This window comes from Ostrinia nubilalis, chromosome 14, assembly GCF_963855985.1.
Source record: "Ostrinia nubilalis chromosome 14, ilOstNubi1.1, whole genome shotgun sequence".
NCBI lineage: Eukaryota > Metazoa > Arthropoda > Insecta > Lepidoptera > Crambidae > Ostrinia > Ostrinia nubilalis.
This window is the reverse complement of record NC_087101.1, coordinates 1,327,022-1,351,682: the sequence shown is the minus strand read 5'-3', so window position 1 is coordinate 1,351,682 and position 24,661 is coordinate 1,327,022. Positions and strand designations below refer to the sequence as shown.

At 39.9% G+C, this 24,661-nt stretch overlaps 1 protein-coding gene across 1 annotated transcript; it reads right to left on the bottom strand.

The window, feature by feature from the left end:
- Positions 1-13,308: 13,308 nt before the first annotated feature.
- LOC135077962 (plexin A3) lies at positions 13,309-23,208 on the bottom strand. The gene is made up of 3 exons (XM_063972502.1): positions 22,886-23,208; positions 20,354-20,470; positions 13,309-19,540 (listed from the first exon to the last, which is right to left on the bottom strand). The coding sequence occupies exon 3, from the start codon at positions 19,455-19,457 to the stop codon at positions 13,761-13,763; it is 5,697 nt and encodes a 1,898-aa protein (XP_063828572.1). The 5' UTR covers positions 19,458-19,540; positions 20,354-20,470; positions 22,886-23,208; the 3' UTR covers positions 13,309-13,760.
- Positions 23,209-24,661: the final 1,453 nt, after the last annotated feature.

The following is a 24,661-nucleotide window of genomic DNA, read 5'->3' as shown; positions in this document are numbered from 1 at the left end:
TAAAACTATGTGCCTATTTTAAAATAAATGGAATTTTCCTTTTCCAAAACAAGTACGAGTATAATCTTTTGAAAATCTATCTATATAAATAAAAATGAATTGATGTTCGTTAGTCTGATTAAAACTCGAGAACGGCTGGGCCGATTGAGCTGATTTTGGTTTTAAAATATTTTTTGTAGTCCAGGGTACTAAACGGTCAAAATTTGCTTATTAACTGCCTTTTAGGCGGAACAGAGTTCGCCGGGTCAGCTAGTAAAAAATAAAAACAAGATATTTTTACTATGACCATGACCCGACCCGACGTACCGTTGTCCTAATATGATAAGTTTCTATCTGGCAACCCTAGTTGGAGGGGAAAGGGGGGTCTGCGCGCGCGCAAGTGCGTGAATGACGAGGCGGAGATTATTGAAGATTTCAAGCTTAAGTTCGAAGCGCCTTACATTGTTGTGTGTAATTTGTAAGCTCAATATTCGCTGCAGTCCGTGCGACATAATAGCCTTTGTTCATTGGCACTCTTCCTGGCGTTTATACACGCCTCAAAATATAATAATTTTACACAAACAAAAGTGATGAGAGAAAAAGAAGCGACGCGACGCATTAAGGAAATTCCTAAAATAGAAAGAAAATTAAGATTTAATTTATCTCGCTGTGCTACAGGATAAGTGTAGCGCGTAGCAGCATATTTCCTAAAATACAAAAAAAAGTCTGATGTTTAAACACTGTTTTAGGCTGATTAGATGTGAAAACAAGACAAACAGTTTATGGATTACTTAATAAAGGCTACATAACTAAGTCTCATCGTGAATAATTATTTAATGGGCGACGATCATTACTACAACCAATTGTATCCATTGCCAGTTCGTCTACATTACTTCCACCAAAAAATATAGAGCACTGACTTCCGACACTTTATTACCGTATTAACTATCTAAAACTGTACTTTATTGAAACGGATAATGAAACGGCAGAACCAATCCGTTAAATACAAATGATCGGACCACGAATTGATTAGATTTAACGTTCGTGATCCGCTTCTTAAGACGGTAAGTGTATTAACTAATGAACTTTTATTGTTAACCTCATTTGCCTTTGAACCACTGACATTCATTGCTTTAACAGCGGTTTTGTTTTAGGGTTCTGCAACAAAAGTTTAGTAAAGGCCAACATTAATTTCACTCACATTGTCAGAAGCTACTTGGTTCCAATACGCAAAGAAAGTGTGAACACGAATATTTACAAACGTGTCAATTTAATCAGTCTTTTGAGGTACCAAAATAAAACCGTTATTATAGTGGAGAATTTACATCAAAAATGTTCGCCAGGTTAAAAAAAGTTCAATGAATTGCCTTATAGATTTTTTATAAAACGGGGAGCATTTATGCTCATAGAAATTTGTATCAGCGGAATCCCAGATGCTTGTTTGCTGTTTCGTATCTACTTTCTTTGCGTATTTAGAAACGTTATTCAACTGGCCTTACATGACTTCACTTAAAATCAAAATCTAATCCCGCAATACTTGGCGTCAATAAAACACTGAAACAGCCAGAACAAGTAAAATGCCTTTGCATTATTGAAATTGGAACTACGCTCTCGTGTACTCAGATCACGACTTCTGGTGAAAGGATTTTCGAATGGAGAGATTTTTTGTAAGAGTAGGCGCACACCGTTGATTTTTCGTCGGCCGATAGTTTAGTCGGGCAGTTGATCAGTATGGGCATGTATGGGACTATGGGAGTGCGCACACTACGCCGATTCGATTTGGCCGATTCTTCATACAAATTAAAATCGGGCACAACTATCGGCCAACTAAAAATCAACGGTGTGCGCCTACTCTAAAGGTTTAGTCAAACCAACGCGTGCATCGCGTCGGCGAAGGCGATCACTGCGCGTGCATAGGCCAATGACAGGACGCTTTGATGTGAACTCATCGCTACAAATTCATACACATCTGATGAATGATCGCCATCGTGCATTCGGTCTGCACGCGCTGGTTTGGTCGAACTTTAAGACCGCGCATTTACAAAGAGCCCGGGGGTGGGGCATGACATGACCCAGATGTGCCCGGTTGGGGCTGGATATCATGTGTAAATGGCGTTGGACGTGCATCTTTGGAGCAGGGTTTGACCATAAATGAGATGCAATAAAGAATTGTCGGTGTAAGAAACACTGGGTATTCGAAAACTAAAGGGGAATGATGCATGATCTTCACAGTAATGTTCACAGATTGCTAGTTATGTACGGCACGAGATGGTCCAACTAGACCTCGATAAAGTTAAACTTTAACAGAAGTAATACTTTAGTTATTACATGTGGAAAGAATTTACTGACAATAAGAGGAACTTTGGTGGGGCGAAAAAGAAAGAGCGGCTTGGAAATTTTGGCAAAAGCGGACGACAATGACACGACGTCAAGGTAAACACTTAGGCATCTTATGGAGTTGTAATAGGGACGATTTTGCAATATAAATTGATAGTCTGATGTGCTCTCAACTCTACAATTTATTTTACACCAAGAGAAATTTTCTCATATCACTAACATAAACGCTCTCATCCTTGTAAAGGTATTTAAGATAACAATCACAATGTCCCAACTGGATTGTAGCCAGACTTTTAAGATGACACTGTCCCTGACCGAAATTTCAGCTTACATCTGTCATCTTCAAAAACACCACTTGTAACCACTAGACCTAAATAAGTACGTCACAGAACTCACAGATATCTTATCAGGAGCTTATCAGGCAGGCTGGGACGGATGTGCTGATAGCGCATGCGAACTGTCACCGAATGCGACCAGATATCCCAATCCCAACTAATATTATAAATGCGAAAGTAATTCTGACTGTCTGTCTGTCTGTTACGCTTTCCCGCTTAAACCTCGCAACCGATTTTGATGAAATTTGGCATAGAGATAGTTTGAGTCCCGGGAAAGAACATAGGATAGTTTTTATCCCGGTTTTTGAAACAGGGACGCGCGCGATAAAGTTTTTCTGTGACAGACAAAATTCCACGCGGGCGAAGCCGCGGGCGGAAAGCTAGTACCGAATATTGTGATTATTTGTGATACGAAGCTAGTATTTTGTTATCAGTATTGTAACAATGTAGTTTTGCGGGGCTGTTACGTACCAATATTTGGACTGGTTAATCTTTATTTGGATTATAAAATACACCTTACATTTGTGTCAAATCAGCCTTATGTATTATTTTATATGGTAGGTCAAAAACAGTATTTTGTAGCTATTATTTATTACAATAAACATCTAACTTGGCAATCAATAAACTACTTAATCAGATCCTTACAGGCTGAGTCTGAAATTCCGAATTCTATTTTTTTGAAAACAAAACCTAATTAAAACACATTAATTGCGAGTTTTCATTTAATGTAATTAGTTTAATAAGATAATGAAGGTATTATTTTAAGGGCCAGTAAATCAATTAATTACAGCACATAATAAAAGTTAAACAGTCGGGGCTAAACTACCGCCATTAATACACGTGTAACGTTTTTTGCTTCACTTTTTTACACGCTTAAGTTTTTTAACCGCGTTGGCTCTGTTTTTCGTCAAAACTGGCTTTCAAGTAGAAACAAGAATGATGCTATGATAAAACTGTTTCCAAGAACATAGCAAAGAATTTCGTGAAGTCAATAATAATGAATAATAAAAAGCTGTACAGTCAGCACTTTTACTCGTTGATGTTTGAATTGAGCATTAGTTGAGTCACGGTAATGCAAGTCATATTACACCATAATCCATAATTCCAAAGTGCATTGTACAAACAAGCAAAGACTTTAGCAATGTCGTTGAACTAGCAGAACAAAATCCAATGCTAACCAACACAATGGTTCAAGTTCGTAAACAAATCACTTGTCGATAGCAGAGTCTCGTTAATTATTTAGAGACCTTACACAGTTCAACCTTTGTAATTCGATTACAAAACTGCTCTAGGCGCTTTTAAATGTATCCTGCTTATGAAACCGAACGATTTTATGTCAGTATAACTATATGCACACGGACAGGACACATACATCCTGGGAGGATGTCGGAATCCGCCGGTTTGTCTAACGGCTGGATTATAAATTTCTTTCAAAGAAATGACACCGCGAAATTTTGTGTACATGTTTAAGTGCAAAGTAATTTAAGTGCAGGAAATCGTATGAATTAGAATTTTGCTCCCTCATTCGACACCGAAATTATGTAAACAGCAATCTGGTTCAAATCAAGTTACCGGTATTACAACTTTTAGGCTAATTCTAGCCATAATTCAGGTTATTAACGATCTAACGTTTCAATAATTAATATTTTATTGAATGGGTAACTACTTACGTCATTTGAATCCTAATTACGTTGTAATCGTAAAACAATAATGATAATGGCACGGTAAAAGAAGAAGAGTTCAAAGTTTCTAATTAAAAGGACAAAAAAACTGTGACTAATTTTAACAGACTTCGTTTTTACGAAAGTAAGATTGTTTACGTCAAGATATTGCTAATACTACCTTTACAGCCGTTGACAGAAGAAAACCAGAACCATTGCATCAATTTGCTAAGTGACCATCAGCATTAACTTTGAGCTGTCAAAAGAGACACGCAAACCTTCTTGCAATTTCAACCGAACCTTCTTTAAGTAAGTCAGTTTATTTACTTCGTGATCAGATTATGTTCTTCATTGTTGACATTACCACTGTTGTTCATTCACGATGCAATTCGGTCTTGAGTGTAAACCGTGTGCAATTTACCTTCAACGATAGCACTGGTGCAGACAAGGAATGTAATTAAGCAACGCAAAGGCCGACCACTCGAAAGTTGGACGAGTTGCTGGATCCGGTTGTTCTCGCAGATCCGTTTATAATTGGCTGAATTTAAGGAGAATACATTTTCGGCATGTTCAGACCTGTTTATACGGTCTGAAGGAATAACAGAACGCCTGCGTTTATAGAATTATATTGTTGCTAAGGTATGCGATGGTGTGGATAGGGCAAGGAGAACGGATCGATTGTCGGTGGATTAGTTAATGACAGGCTTTGTATACGAAGCTACGAGCATTTGTCATCGGTTTGGTATTTTGTTTTACCAAGCATGACGCCCTTTAGTAGAGCGCACTTGAACTTAAATTCGTGAAGTTTCCACGTTTTGATTTTAGAAAAGTGATCAAAATAGTCATATTTTTTTCATTTACTTAGAAAGCCAACAGCATTTTTGTGAAATCGTGCTCGAAAATCTACAAATCTCCGATTCTCCAAGCAAATAAACCGATTAAGGGTTACTAAATGCCAATAATATTAAATCTAACCAACTAAACAAGCGTAATCCTATCTATTTCTCAAGCGGCCTCCGTTCTGTCTTATTTATTGAACTTATTTCTTAATTGTTTAAGACGATTTCCATTTAATTAAGCGCTGACCTCAATCAGACGAACTCGAAGTTGGATTATTGTTATCCAATAAACCGGCTAACTTTATCTGGTCCAGACAAGTTTCATGGAACTTAAACATTAGCGGAAAGTTTCAATTGAAGAGAAGACCCAGTGAAATACCAACTACAAAAATGTTGGCACAACCTCAACTGTGAGAATAAACATCAACTGTATACAAACGATTACATAAATATTCAGTAGTCACTGATTTGATAACCTTAACTTTGACTTTTAGATGAGGCCAGATGAGACATTACGCAAGTTGAAAAAACAGCACGTGAGAACGTCACACAACAATCACTTCGACACGTAGTTTCGACGTAATTCCGAATTAAATTGAGTCATTACTATTAAAGAAATTGCTCATAACCCTGTGAGCATTACTACCGGGAATTATTTAGTATACGCAACAACTATTACACAAACAAACTAGACAAAAAGCGGCCAATTATTTTTTGTATGTGGCATACCTCTGAGTTCATGCCGTTATGAGCTACGCCGCCGTTTCGCTTGGTCTTTCCAACCCGTTATCGATGAGAGAGATGTCGGATAATCAAGTCCGCGCACGTTCCCATCTGAGAAATCGTGTCCCTATAGAGCCAGGTAGGTTGTGCCCATGGGCTTTTACGGTCAGAAAAAAGGTTTTCAAGTAAAAGCATGCGGTCTTCAAACGACGACCTTATCTGACTAGGTATCATTAGAAACCGAGCTTGAAGGAGCAGACTCTAATTGCTGTCATCATACCCGCAGTTAATGTTTAGGCCTTGGTAAAGTAATGAGCTGTTGAAACTCCAGCAGTGAATGATGCGTCAATTAAACCGCCCCAAAGCAGAAGATAAACAACGATCCCTTGAGTTTCATTAGCATAGCTGCCTATGGAGCTCGACGGTTGTCATCAATCATCGGCGTCTGGTTGAACAGGATTCCGAGTAAAACACTCATCGTCACATGTCCAAAAAAACAGCCGAACGTTTAAGGATCGAATTCCCGAATTGTGAACCGGTTTTGTGTCCCACCGTCCGTCACCCTTGAGACACTGAATGAATTAAAGTTTTTGAATACTTTCAAAAGACAAATGAGGAACGTAAAAAAGTAATGATCTAAGTTCTCATAGATGGAATTAATAATAGTTGAACAATCAAGTGTTCACAGGGGGAGAATCTTTCTTCAAAGGTATAATTTATCTCCAGACAACTTTATCGTGGCTAGGGTTTCTGATTTCTCGACCTATTTTTTTTCTCGAGTTTCGAGAATTCTCGAGGCCAAAGTCTCGAGTTTTCTCGGGTCTCGAGTCTTTTAATGAAAACTGCTAAAATCGGTTGAAATTTAATAAAAACACAGGTTTTTTTAATCTAATATACCTACTTTTATGCACAACAATCAATATTAGAATTTAGTACCACTTATTTTGGTAAGGAAATAAACAAAAAATAAAATCTTCTTTCATAATTAATATTTACTAATAATCATAACAAAAGTCATAAAGTCGCGTGTACTTTAAGGATAACAATAACGATAAAAATCTGGAGCTACAATTAAATCACTTGTTTTCTAAAGAACACAAGTCCAAATAGCAAAATTACGATAAATAAATAAATATTTTTTCATTTTTTTTTTTTTTACTTCTGTCGATACTACGCTTCCACGCAATATATGCACATGTCGTGGCAGCTTTTAATTAAGGCTACACTATAAACACATATTGTTTTCAATGTTTTTTCCAGTTAATTGTGTTATGTCTTGTTGGCTGTCCTAAAATAAATAAATAGTTTTTATTATGAACAAAACAAAACTTTTTAATATTTTTTTAAATTTCTTACATATAACGACTTGAATAAACTTTACGAGGAGGCACGAGTACCTAACCTAACGTCTGTTAGGTAACTGTCTAATTAACAAATTTTTCAGTCTATAAATGAGTCAGATTAAACATACATAATAAATATAGCATACTCGTTGGTGAACATTATTACTTAGTTTCGATTGAGATCATTACTTGCAAATCAAATCAGTTAAAAAAGGAAAGACTAGGCCAGTCTAAAAGCAACGTTGACCTATTAAATAATTAAAAAAATACTTTTGTCTAAGAAAATAGGCTTTCAAGAATATTAAAGCTTCAAAAGCGAAACTCGAGAATTCTCGAGCTCCGGTAGTTTTTTTCTCGTCTCGAATGAAGCCAAATTTCTCGAGTTTTCTCGAGTTCGAGAAAGCTCGAGCAGAAACCCTAATCGTGGCACTGTTGTCTGTCAGTTGTGGAAATTGTTTTAAAGTAAGCAAACAATCGGTTCAGGGCTCGGGGAGGGTTATTTATACAACAGTTATCACCACGGACTTAACGAGTGCGGCGCGCAGGCGCAAACGGAGACATGCACCAGACCAGACCATTTCTGGCGTTCTAAATAATAAACAAACTGACACTAATTATAACGGAGCTCAGAATTCCGGTGTGGATATAACTCTGCTTAAGGAAACACTAAAATTGAAAGGTCGAAAGAAACGATTACACAAGCACGGAAAAAACTAGCAAACATCACTGCTTCAAACCAAAGAATTAGTTTCAATGTTAAACTAAAAACAGCAAGCAGTCATGCTTTTCTGTTCTGTCTATTAAAACATTAAGAGTTTTGAAAAATTGAAAATAGTAATATTGAAATCATTTATATTTTTGCTGCTATCTTTCCGGACGCTGTGAATCAGAAGTCTCCAATTATAATGACTGTATGCGTTTCGTCCATTTATAAAGTGTGAGTAATTCCAGTAAATAAACGAAACACAATGATTTACACCCGCAACAAAACGTCTAAAACACAAAAGAGATGCAACTCAGCCTGGAATCCGACACGTGTCCACAGAAACGTGTGGAGATAAAATTAATTTTATTTTTAGACTGTCGCTCGGATGTGGAGCTCAGTTGAAAAATATGATTCGGCATAGCTCACTCCGCATTGACAAGGCAATGCTTCAGTTGCAAACAATGGACCACACGCACACATAGAGGCTTACGCTCACAAGCGTCCCAGGGCTGCGACTGGCGAGAAAGTTGGACAGACCACAATACTACGTCGATGTGGTTTTATTGCAAGAGTTCGCTTTGCTCTAGTGCTTTTGTGGTAAACTAATGTACGCACATGTTTATTTGTTGGCAGGTCGATACAAGGTCCGCGTATGCGAAGTTAAACTCTACCCGTTTGCGATAGAGTTCACAGTTCAAGCCGCATTTTGCCTCTCGAGATGGTTTCTTGAGACTTACCCGAACAATTTCCCGAGCCCCTCATGTGTGTCTGTTGGAGTCATTTGTTGTGCCAAAAGCAGAAAGTAAAAACGACAAAGGTAGAACACATCTAAGTGTGTTTATATACTCGATCATGACCAATTACGATCATGAGTTGACGCAGTGGTTCTAAAATTAGTACATACACTCGTTGAAGGATACTTTATAAACCGCAGTTGGCCGCTAACACAAACCAGTTCTTTGTTACGAGATCATGAGTACAGCGAGCCGGCTGCGGCAACGAGCCCGCAACATGGCGGCTTACACGGACATTGGGTGCGATTCCGGGTTAGCAATGACTGAATCTAAACCTAGATTTAAAAAAACGTTTAAACGTACCTACCTCATTTTGTTCAATCTAATTAAATTTTTGCAAGTATACATTTAAAATTGGTTTACTGAGAGAGGTTTACGGAGGTTACGGTTAACTCTCGGATCAAAACAGATTAACTTGAACACGTGTATAAATTTTGTAGCTGTGAAAAATTTATAGTGACTATAATTTAAAGATGTTTAGTCAAAATTGAGCGCGGGAATTGGCCCCATCGAACACTATACTTACAGGCGTAATGCCGCCACTCAACTAATCGGATCTCGTGGCGGCCGTCCTTGCTGCGCAGAAATTACTCCAAACGAGGACGCGCCCGAACCACAACCAGTGTTCAAGCGAAACAAATCCAGACAACATCTCAATTTCAAATGTAACTGTTGCAACATAAAACAGTACAACACGTCGCCTACAAGAAACCTTTTAGAGTGATTCAGACGGTTCACTTGAGTGAACGTTTCAATAATGCATGAAATACAATTTAGAGATTGCAGAACAATACAAAACTTTGTCCCGATTATGTTGGGCGCTGAAAATATGTGCATAAATATTGCTAGGTTAAAACTGAATGTAAATAGGTCAGTATAAACGGAACTGTGTTCCGAACTTGTTGTCCAACAAAATGTGTGTTTTCGAACAAAATAAACAATGTCGTTCTTGCATCATTCAGTATTTGAACATTTGCCAATGTGTCTACACAAACGTGTGGATAACTTGTCTTTGAACCTGCATTAACAAGCATTAAAAATAGTTTCTGTTTCCTCTTGCACTCGTCTATTTTAGTATTACAGTGTACACGGTAGATGTTATTAACGTAATTCATCCGTCTCAGCTCGTGGAAACGAATAACCACTTCCAGCTGCTAAATGCATTAAACGGTCCTTAGGGCGTGTTTTCCATTACTTAACCCACGCGTTACAATTACAATTACGCTCCATGTTGGCTAACAGGTGATCAAATCCAATACCAGGAGGAAACCAGACCAGTTCTGAGGCAAACCCGCAAACGAAAATGACCGGGAAGTGATTCATAGGTTATTAGTGGTTAATAAACACGCAAATAACAAAGTCAATGAAATTCAGTTCATAAAACAAGAGGATGTAGCGTGAACATGAGTCATGTGCATCCGAAATATTGTGAATGAACAACCGAACGTAGGACGATGTTCATGCAACCAGTTTTTAATTTGAATTCTTCTGCATCGGAAACTTTGGTTATAACGGTTTTATACTGAAACTTGACTCTTAAGTTTCGTAGTTTAATTACTTGGTTCCCGGTCCCAGACGCAGAAGTTCTAGTGATACTGTTTGAAGAATGTTGCACGAGGCGTCTAGTAAACTTGATTATTAATTACGCTCAGCAGCTGCTTCCCTAGCTCATCACATTGAATATTCACTCAAAGGTGGACACGATATGCAATTACAAGATTACCGGGCTCAGTCATGCACAGGAAGGTTCCAATTTGACTGCCCGCGCGACAATCGAAGGATGTGGAGTAACAAAGGATTCATAACACCGAGGCATGTGGCAATCAGAAATAATGACCACGTACGTAGGTGTATCGGTGAATACATCGGGTCTTTCAATGTTAATGTCTGAGCGCGTGATTGGAATATTTGAGAGATATTGATATTGTCTGTCTGGTTAGTATAAAGTGTCTTTGGTATACAAAGGTGTTGAGTTTCGTGCAACGAGGGCGCCGGAGCGGTCGCAAATGGCTGAATATGCTGTCGAGTATCTGGGTGGTGCCAGCAGAACCTGTTTTGTGTGCTCGTTGACTGAAAGGTCACGTTTTAAGTTACAGGATTTAAGTTACAGGAGGTAACATCTTGGTACCGGGGCAGTTTGGATAAGAGTTGCGATTTAAATTTAATTAATCTGACTGAGGTAAAAAGTTCTGCTTAGATATTACATTATCTACAGTAAGTAAGTAAGTAAATTCACTGTCTGTGTAAAAAAAATAACAACCTACCTATCTGAATGTACAATAAAATATTTTAGAGTTATAAAGGTGTAATAAGCCTTTTCCGTAACAAATTTCTAAAAAGGTCAATTTCCATAGTGCTGTAATAACAATAAATAATAAAGCATTGAGCATTTGTACGTTTTGAGGTCAGGGTAAAGTGGCTACTAAATAATTTATAAAGGCCCATACATTTTTCATTTTCGAGTACGATACAGTTGTTTTCTGACTTCGGTTCCGATTTACGCAATTTTTCGGCGTGCCATGTGAACCTAACCGCGGCAATCGACAATGGTGCTTTCACGCTTTCACCGCGGGCAAAAATGTCGAACCGATCGAATGTGTGCGTGGCAACATGCAAATTCGCTTGAAATGCAACGTGACATGAGTGGGGGGGGCGGCATTCCTAGCGTCGGGGGAGCGGTCATCGACCGTCCTCCACCGGCCGGGCATAAACTACAGACTACAGAGTGCCGGCTACGTTTGAGCGCGACCACTCGCTAAGGTCAATACAGCGCGACCGGTCTATACCGCGTAACCGTTTCGAAACAGCATTGTTCCATTGACGGACTGGTGCAAACCGAAAATCAATTACGGCCACATGCATACGAAAATCTAATTTATCCACTTGCGCAAGCGGTAAATCTGTAACATAATTCGTTCTGTCCGCAAAACTATCAGGTTATGGACACGGTTGGGAAAACATTAACTGAATTAACTTTTTTGCATCATCGAGGTCTGAAAACTTGTGTATTTAACACGTTTACGTTTAAATGTAAGTTATCAAACAAGTTACGGCTCGTCTCGGTCAGTGACTAATCGACTTCCTACACACATGGGCGAGCAAAATGCTTGTCGATGATATTGTGGTGGCTTCTAATGTAAATATTTCACCGAGTCAACACAGAATGTGTGTTAGAGCCGCTGATATGTCACGCGGTAACCATAATCAGTTTTTTTTTTGCAAGATAAGGGCACTGATAAGTTTATACCCAAAATAAGGTGTTTTTGATATCAAACGAATGTATCAAACTACTGTCACATATTTCAGAATAAATATTCGAGGAAAAGTACAGATCATCCGATAAAAACAAATTCTTTTCGCATATTAAAGCAAAAGCTTAATTAATTCACGGTAACCACGCTACAACAGGTTCCGAATATGTAGGTATTGAAATGTGGAATGCATTAAGTAGTATGTTAATGACCTCACCGATTCCGTATTTTAGAATTCCATTAAACAGAGTTTAAACAGTTTTTTGCTGTAACCATACTTACGTCATCAAAAGAATCCAATATGGCAGCGTTTATGTGAATAATAACCTACAAAAATTCAGCTCCTTCTAAAAATGTATGTTCATTTAGTTGTTGCACATAAGAAAGATCCTTTGTGTAACACACCAAAAAAGCGAAATCATCCAACTCCAAGTTTCATTGTTAAATAAGTTTGGAGACGCGCCAAGCTGACAATGATCTATCATGTAAAGTAAAATGCTACAAATTATATCGTTAGCCTGAGAACAATAGTAAAAGTGTACATAGTACACGCCATAGTCGCAGTTTCGCTTATCATAAACGCAATCAGAATTGTACAACAGGGCGTCATTAATTATGCTGTTCACAGCCGAACACATGGGTGTCTGCCGCTGATCCAGTCGCAGCGCGCGTGACGCTTGCTTGTAGTGTATTATTTTCACATAATGCAAATCCGCGCTGAACTGCATCCTTTTTCAATGTTTAAATAAAAATACGCACCACTACAACCAACGTTAACGCGCGCCAGCGAGTCCCAGTATATTTTTTCTGTTCCTAATCCTTGCGTCGAGTCATGGCGCGCCTCCGTAGTTGAAACAGACTTACTTTCATATCCCGCCGCCCAGGACCACATGGAGACCATCGCCAACAGCCAGTGATACATGAGTCCTTCGATCTTCCAATAGAGAGGGGCGTACAAGGGTCTGACGAGGCGCAGCGCCATCATCCACACGACGTAAGCCGGGATGCAGTATATGTTGTTCACGATCACGAAAGTCGTTCGGGCCGCTATCCGCACGTACCGACTGAAACAGCAGGGCCGCGTCGGTTCATCTCTGACCTTCTCGCCACACGACCGCCCACGAAACCCTCGAGGCCGGGCAAACGCAACCACAAACACGATGATGGTGACATGAATGATGAGTGCTAACAGCGAGTGACCGACCGGGGGGGTTCCGTGAGCTAGCGAGCGGCGAGAAGGCACCGTACCGCGTTCTCCCTGCCGACAGCTGCCTGACACGGGGGCTTTCGTCGTGCGTGACAATGACGCTGCGCCACCGTATTCAATCAAACACAAGACGTACATTCGACGATATTTATTAATGGAATTGTTCACCGGTTCACTTTCGGTTATTTCGTTAAGTAGATTGCGAGTACAAATTTAAAAATCGCCCGCCGGCGAGCGATACACGTCGCTCGCCGACGGGCTCACATGCGTTTTCTTTTGCGACACACATTTTACACCGATCGACGTAACATTAACTCGTACGACGCGAGCACACATAGACAGACATACACAATTTTAGTTTACGATGCATACTGTGGCACGACCGCGGCCGGCCGAGTTCGTCGTGTAAAATCAATACAAAATTCATTTATATAAAATTAAAAAAAATCGGATCGCTGAAATTATACAAAATTACAATATTAAGACTGTACACTATCTAATATATACAAAAGTTGCCGGCAGAGATATGTGCGAGGGCTTTATATACAGGGCGGTGGGTTCGGTGTCACGGGCCCGAGAAGCCGATCACACGTTGTAGTCGTGCGTCATGAGCCCGTGCGCCTGCTCGAGGCGGTAGGCGAGCCTCTGCTTCTGCGAGAACTCGTCCTCCTCGAGGGTCACCATTAACTGCTCGTTATACTTGACCGCGTACGCGTACAGCTCATTCAGCGCGCAGTTCGTGTTGAACTCCTTCGTGTGGAGGCGCGACTCCTCCGCCAACATCGCGTTCATGTCCTGGTCGGATATTGCCGGCATCAACTTTATATCCGCGTAATAACGCTCTACCCATTCCTTGTACACCGGGATATCTTTCGCGTAAAGAAGCTTGGACGAGGGCGAATCTTTACCGAGGATGTGGTCGGACGTCGAGCAAGAGTCCATAAACGTTTGCGCGATAACAGACAAGCAAGAATCTACCGTATTAGACTTGTGAACATCGAATACAAAGTTGGGATTCTTAATCAGATTAACCCAGAAGCGCAGCGGAAGGGAATTGCTCTTCCAAGTGTGAACTACCTCGGGATCGGAGATTGTATGTTGTAGCGCTTGATCGTCGAGGAAATCGAACATATACTTTATGGCTAGGGGTAGCGCAGATCCGCGGTGTGCCGTGCTAAAAATAGTCTCGAATAAATCGTCGACAAACTTTTGCAGCGTGCCTTTGGTGGCGAGAAGGCGCGTAAGATATATTTCCGAAACCATTTTATTGCCACGCTCTCCCTCTTTGTGCGCGTCTCCGTCGTGATGCCTAACGAGATGCCAATACTTGAAAGCGCCTCCGTGATCGTACTTCAAGGGGCTCGCCGGTGGACTAGCGGAACCGTATTTACCGCGATTGAGAGTCTCGTAAGTATGAGATTTATCGTTTTTCTCCATATTGGAGAGATTGTAAACCGAGCTTTGCTTCGCAACAAGACTGAGGCAAGCGCCGTCTGGTACGCGGTAGTGATTTAAAGTATTAAGCTTACGCCATTCGCCCTCGCATTTAGTGGTACTATCTTCGTCATATAAAATTAATCGACCACAAGCGCCAGTGCGCCATTCCAAATCAAGGTCGTCACGACTCGGTCTTTGGGAATATGGAGTAGCGCGATAAATAGCATCTAAACATTTTTCCTTCACTTGACTTATCGTATCACAGTCGAGAACTTTCACGTGTACGTTCTCAGTAGTAGCCTCTAAACCACTAACGAAAATGGTTTGTTGTGATATCGATACACTAACGGTCATTGGTTTGAAATCGATCGACTGCCTAATGAGTTTCTCTTCGCTGAGGGAGTATCGCGCTTCGGAGCTTATTGCGTCCACCGGGCCTTTGTCTACCTGACCTTTCATCGACCTAAACAAAAGATAAAGCGGTTCGCCGGCGCACTCGCGGAGGAATTTGTACAGTAAGAAAGTAAACCATGCGCTCAACATTTTCTCGGCTACGCTCTCAGTACGCCGCAACAACAATTTGGGGTGACTCTTGCCCTCCATACATTTTTCTATAAGCTCTGCTAGCAATGTCTTTAATACATCAGTACAATATTCCATTTTACTTTGTAAAGTAACCATTATAAGTGAAGCTACATTAACACGATCGCGCATAGAGAAATACCTGTTGCTTTCTAAAGTACGAATAAATAATAAAAGGAATGTTTTATTCATAATAAGCTGCCCAAACATTCTGAGACCTTTTTCTTTTCTCATAAGCTCTGGACGCTCCCATTGCAGGACGGCATGATCGTCAATATTAGGGAACAATATTTTCATAGCGTATGTACGATAATCCAAGAACGGAATACCGCCTGTCACGTCTCCTGTCAAATCTGTCATTTCAGTTTGCAATTCTGCAAACGCCTCCTTACATTCCGCAGCGACTCTTAACTCTAGAATATCCATTTGCTCCTGCATATTCTTTAATACCCTAATATTTTCAGTTGATTTTCTCCTATACATAACTAGAAAAACGACAAACACTAAAATGAGTATCACTATACTGGCAATAACGCCGAATAAAACTGGTTTGCCGATAGCTGCCTGAAGGCCGGCCTGTGACGAATAAGATAATTTTCCTATCTTGAACGTGAGGGCACGACCGACTTTGACCACCACTTCGGGTGTGTCCACGCCATCCGGCAACTCATCTCGAGACGGTGGCCGGCAAGTCAATTGGTGTCTCGAAAGAGAAGTTACATTACACAAACTTTTGCCTATATACACTTCCACGTCTTGCTCCGTGCAAGCCCTATCTAAGTTTTGACCATTAATAGTTAAATATTCAGACTTATAATACTTGACGTCTTCATCAAATTTTTCGTAAAATGGATCAGGATACAGCAAGAATGCATCACCTGTTTTGGAGGTTAGATTTTGTACACTCAGTACATCGTCCATGTTAAAACCATATTCCAATTCTAAAGGTCTATCCATGTCCAAGTTCAATCCAGCACTTTCTATACCAGGAGATTCACAAATGAGTTGAGTTTGAAAGTCAAGCCTGTGACATGGTGCAATGTATGGTCGATTATCGTGATAAACATAAATTTGTGGGAACTGTATTGAATGGAAATTACGACCTATGACTTTGATGTTAATTCCTCCGGATGGAATACCTTTGGGTTGTTTGCGTTGCGACATAAGAGGCGGGCCGGATTCGACGGATACTACAACGGGATCTTCTATGTACTCAAACTTTTCACGCTCTAAAGTTCGCATTCCGTTATCAAAACGCATTCGTAATGTACCCATTTTCAATTGATACGAATGACTAGTTCTACAAACAGCCTCTTCGTGAGATACAGATAAAATAGCACAGGGCAAATCATCAATGAATGCTTGAATATTGCTGCCAGCGTTGAGATATTCACCTGTGATCCGGAGCTTGGTTCCACCAGATTGTGGACCGTATTTGGGTTGAATAGAATTTATTTTTGGGTTTACGAATGCGTAATGATGTTTCGATTCGCCGCGATAGTCCGCAACCCGGACGACTACAGGACCATCTCGTGGCACTTCCTCACCCGGACCGTCTACAGTACAAACAATACGCCTGGTTTTAACATATAACTCTATAATGGGTTGACATTTAATACCTGCTATGGTGACGCCATTATAAATATCGGATATATTACGACCTAAATTAATACCTTCAATGGTAATGTTAGTACCGCCATCCCACGGACCTAACTGAGGCCTAAACGAGTGAATTTCAGGATTAGGGCATGTCTGAGTGCGGTTGAGCCACACACTAGGCGCCCCACATTGCTCCTGAACTTCACACCGATCAGAGCCTTGACACCAGCCACACCCAAATTTCTCTGGAAGCGCGAGACACATTCCGCAATTATCAGCCATGTCATTACAACGATAAATGAGAATGTGGGTATTATCGGGATTATCCAAGGGCTTAGAGCCACCCCAAATAACAGCGAACGACGCTGTGATGTTGGGAGCGCGCGACGTGTACGTAAATTCTACCGCTTCGCAATAAATAGTATCCGCGAGTAGTTGAGCATTTACATGAGTTACACGACCCTCAATATTGAATTGACATACGAATCTGGTTTGAACTATAAACTGACCGATTATATGGACTTTAACTTTTATGGCTTTCTTTACACCGGATGGTACTAAAATTTCGTTTGTTCCGTCGGACGTAGAGTTGATAGTGGGGCAGAAACCAGGACCTGAACGATAACTGGGACCGATTCTACTTACACCGGTAACTAAAATATCATTACGGCAATTCTCGGCAGTATCGTGAGTACAACGATGTCCATCGACACACCAATCGCAAGGGAATGAAGAACTAACGCACTGAGTGCATGAGCTGTACGTGTTGCAATCGAAAAATGTGAAATTTGTCGCTACAAAATCAGGCCCTTGAGTAGTACGCACCGACAACTTTGCCGTGAAATGATGTTGACCGGCGGGAATCGGTGGGAGCGTGTCGGTGCGCGGAGTAGTACAATTAACACCGTAAGGTTTCCTAGTAGCATTGGTAATTAAGGTACGGTCTAAAGCTGTAAATGCACACAAGAATTGTCCATTAAGCGTGGGCAAGTTCTCAATTAACAAGTCTAACGTTCGAGCCGTCGTTCGTTGCAATTGATTCGGCGTCACTTGAGTAATCGTAGTGCAACGACCGCTGCGATACGAGATCCAATACAGAGGATCTTTAGCCGCATCCTGACAGTCCGATCGCAGACTACACTTATTTTCAAGGGAGCACCATCCACAGTAAGGGTCTTTGGCGCCGAGACATGTTAAACACGATTTGTAAACGCTACACTCCTGAACTTTCACTTTGGACACTTTTCGTTCTGTCATTACGTATAAATGCATCAGTTGAGTATCAAAGAATAAGTCCTTGTTCACCGGTGAGCCTTCGTCGACCACGATATCTCCATATTCGAATGCTGAGGTTGCGCTTTCAACAACAATTTTCTTCAGATGTCCCTGTGCTGTTCCCGCGAACACAACAGTGTAATCCCCTGTGGCTGTCGCCGCTACTGCCGTAAGTCTCTTTTTGAATACTGCGACCGGCACGGCTTCTACAGGTTGTTCACCTCCCAGAGGAGTATTAACGTCTAAGCCACAGAAGTCTTCGCTGATCGACTGCAATTTAGTTCCAATGCACGCGTGAGATGGTGAAATAAAATCCAAACCTCGTGAACCATTTCCACTAAAGCAAGTCTTGATGTTCTGCATGAATTTGCGTCTAATAGCTTTCAACGAATACACACAGAGGGCGGACAAATCTGAAGGAGTGTTGGTGTTTATAGATTCACTCTGACTGAATGCGGCGAAAAGCACATCATGTTGAGCAGTTATTCCCAGCTCTCCCGCTAATACTGATCCGGCTTTACCGACAAAAGCTGCCTGTACTAAATTATAACCAAAGTTGCCTCCTCCTTCACCCGTACAAGACATCGGAATTTCTGTGTACGAGTAATAATTTTCGTCATCATGACATACTCGAACTAATTTGCTGTAATACGTATCCGAGCCAACACCTCGTAGCTGAGTCGTCAAAAAGTAGCTGAATCCCTCGGAACTAAATCCATAGACATAGTTAATAGGATATCGTTCTCGAGACAAGGAATTGACGAACATTCGTGTACCGGTGGTGACCGCTGTACGTGCTATCATGAAGAGTCGGTCATCTTCGAGGGAACGACTGCTCACTGTAGGAACTTCAGAACGATAGGGAGAATTGCCTGTGAAGGTGACTCCCACGTACATGACCTGCGTCATAGGCGGATTGGGTGGCCCCGGCGCAATAAACGCCACCGTAGATGCGGTAGCATTGTTTGCTACGACCGGTTCTCGAACTTCACGCACTTCATGAGAGATATTATTCAAATTCCGCACGGAGCACAGTCCCTGTAACACTGAGCCGCAAGTGATAAGACGGCTCGTCGCGTAGTCTATAACGAGGGCCTTGTTCACATTGTCCGTCGGTTTCTTCACGAAGTTCGCGGGGCAGTCGAAGGTGCAGAAGGCGGAGTCGTTCACGGGTCCAGTGACGATAGACTGAGCGACTTCCAGGTCGGGGGAGAGTTGATAGATTCTGTTGACGGCGCCGACGTAGACTCGGCCAGTGTTGCGATCGACGACTAGGTGGTCGAACTGGGAGGTCGGTGCCGACACGGGGTCGGTGAAGGTGCGCACCACGTCCTGCGAGGCGCGCGCGGCGGCGCACGCAGCCCCCAGGGCCAGCAGCACGCGCCACATGGCGCGAGGGCATGTGGCCGGCACCCTACCGCTCGCGCCACCGTCCGCTCGCCGCGCCACTCGTGCCCGTCCGCTCCTCGCATCTGCAACGCGAGACACCCACTCAGGCGCACTGTCCGCGCCCAGCGCGCGCCGGCGACGCTTCGATCCCATCGCACCGCACCGTTCCGCCACCTGCTACTCGCCTATATCGAATCCTACGCTATCCGGTGTATCCTAAACGCATTCGAACGCCTAGCTTTGGTTTTCACCGAATTACGATTCGACTTTACAAATAACGCGGTGCGCACGAGTACACGCTATGGCTCGGAGAGGTCCAGTGCGATCGGAGCGAATTCGCGAGCTGAAGCGACGACGCGCAGCGACTGTCTTTCCAGATAAGCGATATCAGTACTAACGTATTTTACATTGTGCATAACAAAATAGTAGTCATCCCCTGATGCAGTAAAATTTAATTTAATTTAAGATAGTTATCGTCACGTCCCGTCTAATTACTGCAACGATTGATGAGTCACATTAACATAAAAAAAGTTAGCAGTCCGGTTATTTTCATCGGGATTTTTCTACGCGAGAGAGCAAACTTATTTCATAGTATCTATGAATACCGCTCTCGTTATCGTAAAGATATTTTATCTACGACTTCTGACGTGTTCGTAGTATCGTTGAAAAATAGGTTAGTACTAGGAAAGAACAATCACCGGCGGCTTCGACGCGGTCAGTGCACTGATACAAGTCACACGCCGACGAAAGCCTCAGCATCATCAAAAAGGGAATAAAAAAAATAATAACTTGGCATGCTGTTCGAAACGAGGGAGTGAACGTGGTAGCGCAACGATAAAACAAAATACATTGGAGGAACTAAACACATCGATAGACTGACAACAAGTAATACTTACAGAATGGCCATATTGAGTGTATCTCGGACTTGTGGCAAATGTTTCAACTACTTGTAGATCATAAGCAAGTAAGGCGAACTCTCATAATGCGGCTGCGATTTTCGCAGCTTGTGAGACCTGAAACAAGAAATAAAAGCGTTTTAAAGCCCTCTTCAGGGCTGCTACTTGACCCCAAATATATCGATTGTTGATGATCAAACGTCATCTCAAAACCTAGTTGAATCACGCTACAAATGAACATGAGAATTATAATTTACTGCATGTATTATTGTGATTCATAAAATTCATCAATACACTTATCAATACAGTATCGAATTTAATGTTTGTTTTTGATGATAATGACATTAATCAACTCAATAACTAATGAACAAGTCAATTAAAATTCATTGAATTATTTAGTGGAAGTATTTAATTACCAACAAAACCATTTTTTAAAAACATTATCATCTCAATTTTAAACCTTAACTAAAAAAACGTTTTTCAATCAAGACTGATTTTTGTTGAGTGTTAATTTATCTTACTTCACCGAGAACTAAATTATATTGAATGTTTTAACATTCAATAAAAATTATAGATTGAAGAAAGTCATCAAAGCAATGTTTGTCGTTAATAAAGGTGAAAGTGTTGGTGGGAATCACAACGGCCACTTCGAAGCACACAATGCCAAATTAATTAGTAACAGCTGAGCCTGCAAAATGGATTAGGCACAGTGTTGTTTGGTAGTTGTTTTTTATACTGTTTCTCCTAAGCCATTTAACTGGAAAATTCTTGGCTCTTCAAATAGTCTTGAACATTATTTTTACCAAAAATTTGTGTAGACAATTTAATTTTTTACTGACTTAATTGGCTTTAATTACTTGTAAAATAATTTAAACACAAGCAAGCAGAATAATGACAAAATAGAGATTTGCTTCAAATATTACTTTTTGCCCGACTGCACCAGAAGGAGGGTTATGTTTTTTATAATGAAGTTTTCATATCCGAGTAGATTTGAATTAAGTCATGAATTTTTTAATGTAAAATGTATGAAATGTGGAGTAAAATTACTGCCTATCATAATTAAATATTATGATTTCATAATTATGCAGTATATTTTCATTGTTACAAATATTTAAAAATCCTTGAGATATCTCAACAGGCAGTATCATATTGATGATACTTGAAGCAAACTGAACAGTGAAAAGGCTTCAGAATTAGGATCAATCCTATCTTTACCATCTTTTCAGATTAATGTCAAGAATTTTTAATTCATTATCTTAACATTTAAGCTAACATTATTAGATAATCCAATTGAATTGAATGTAATCATTGAATAAATTATTCTGCAATACTAAGCCCAACTAAAATAGTAACTACTAAGTTAATACTAAGCCCATTTTAATGTTCATCTATTCATTTAAATTAATGGAAATTCTGCTCTCAATACTTGTACTAAATAAAAAAAATCATTATTGATTTCCAATAATTAATGGAGACTGAAAATGAAATGCTAAATTTATGCAGATTCTCAGTACAAATTAATTGAATGGTAGCTGATGAATGTATGAATATTAACCACCTGCAGAATGATGTTATTTTTAATTAAATTATTTCGAACACACTGTTATCATAAATATTGTATCCAAATAGACTGTATACGTTTCCCTTTCATGCAGTAGGTACAATTATCAGTTTAATGATTTATTTAAAATTAATTGGCTCATTTTGTCCCGATTCAGATAACAGATTTGTGGGTAAAAGTATGCAATAATTACCTAATATTCCTTTTTCCTGTAGAAAATTAAAGTGTGATACCAAAAAAATCTTATCATAATAATACCAATCACAATTTTTCTAATGGTTTGGTTTACCTCCATTTTTTAAAATAGGTAAGCAAAGTTGGTAACAATTTTTTATTTATCTTGAGATCTGATCACCACCACTAAATATTTCAATGTTTTACACAAGACTTTGTTATTTTCTACATTAAAGTTGAATCTGTGATCAATGATCCTAAGCAAGACTGAAGCAGTTAATCGAATATTCCTACAGACTCAAGAGATTGATGAAGGCAAACGATAGATGGTGACGCATTATTTACACACAATCAGACGATGTAAGCAGGAAGTCACCAATAAATAAGTCTTGTGGCTTTTCAAAGTGGACGATTTTAAAAACTTTTTCAAGTTAATCGACGGAGAAAAGAACCGAATCTTCAAGCACCGCGACCGGTCAACGTAATGATCGAGCAATGCTATCCTGCTGCATTCTTTTCACTATCCCACCCACGTCTAACTTAAAATCCAACACCTACGCACTACATGACACAAAAATACTCATCATTATCGTGATTGCAGACACTCATATTTTCATCAGCGGGACCAAATTAGGGTCATCTCTGTTTGTAACTATTCTTTTCACAGCGAACGGAACTGAGAAAAGTCAGCCATTATCGCGCACGCCGAGCGAGTCGATAAACGGTAGCCATTCCAATAAAACGCCACGCGTTCCGCTACTTTACCGTAGATATTTCTGCTAAATACTAAAACGTACCTTATCAGTAAATCTCTTGTGTTAAAATGTAACAATCCTTTGAAATCCAGGATCCAACAGCGGAGTAACACTATTGCACCACTTCACACAGTATTATTTCTTTTGCATAAATCTCACTTATTTGTAACTAAAACACTATACACCACAAACGACGGCCTAAATCACAACATTATACTTATAAAAATACTTCTGCCGAGTACTACAGCCCGTTTCTATGAGTAAAATATCCCGTTTACACAAGGAGTCCACGACAAGAGCATCAGTCTTCGTACATCGCCGTGGAATGATTCGGTTTCGCTTTTCGAACGAGTCTAGGCGTGACTGGACCCGAACGGTGCCGAAACTTGCCGATTCGATGAAACAGTTCCAAATTCTGCCACTAGAGGCGCAGCGGCAGCGTACAATGCGTTCAAGTATTTATAATCTCTATCTTTTGAAGCGTTCAACCATAAATAAAAACGCTACTTATAATAATTAAAATATTATTTTCAACTTCAGAATATTAGTTGATTTTAATTCTCAAAGGTTGATTGAGATAAATTGTACCAACATGTTTTATTTCAAATAATAATATCGGTCCAAACGAATAATTTCCAGTAGAATACAATACAAACTAAAGACTAAAATTACCATAAATTTTATGTCCAAAATCCTACGTTCTAAGTGATTTAATACCTAGATATTTTAATAACTATTTCTATGAGACTTTATTAAATTGAATTTGTTTAAACATCATTTATAGCCTGACCAGGAACATAAAAACCCTGGCATAGAGGCGCGTCAATTGCATTTGATAGTGCAACACTGAGTACAGTCGTACCTGTGTTAGATTAATAGGCTAACTTTATGTATCAGGATTCAGGATTACGGGCTAATTTGATATTTTCATAAATTAACGAAAAAATATTATTATAGGTAACCTGGTTTAAATAAATTAAATGAAACCATCAATCGAGTTAGTAGGATTTATTTTATTATTCATCAATAATCAAATTCAGAACTTGAATATTCAACTGCAATGTCTGCTCATGAACGCTTCAAACTCGGTACTTCTTTCCCAATTCCATAAAATTCAAGTGACAAAAAACTTTAAAATAGGTATTTGAAACAAACCACAGCTAATTTTCATAGTGGACTGTACTATACGATAAACATGTCAGTCAATTTGACAACCTTTGTCGGAAACATTATTCAATGAAAATATTGTCCGAACCCTTAGTATTTCTCTTCGATAAATACTTTAACACATTGTGAACCATTTTTCTTTCACGACTATAAAAAGATTTTAGCAATTTAATTCACAAAATCAATTGTGCACATTTAAAATAAAGTTTGTTTACACTTTGACAGCAATAGACTGACATGCAAGGTGACATGTCAATGAAGTTTTCAGTTACTGTTGCCATTAAAAGAAATTAGTACCATTAGTTTTCCGCAACATGGCGAGGGTTTTTATGTTCCTGGTCAGGCTATACTTTTTTTATTTACACCACCACCTAAAGTTATACCATAGACTGTAGACTCCTTACTCTGTGGTTGCCACCATCTGAAATAGGGACGTAAAAAAAATGTATCGATATTAAATATCGTAAATTTTTCTTTTATAAAGTATGAAATAATTGCCGTTTTGTATGGAGAATTTTACGAAAATTAATTTTTCCATAAAAACACTTTTGCGATTTTTTAATTAAGGAACCATGAATGGAACTTATGAAGTTTTGTGGGTCGATCGTTCGTTTCAGCCAAATTACGTCCACTGCTGGACAAAGGCCTCCT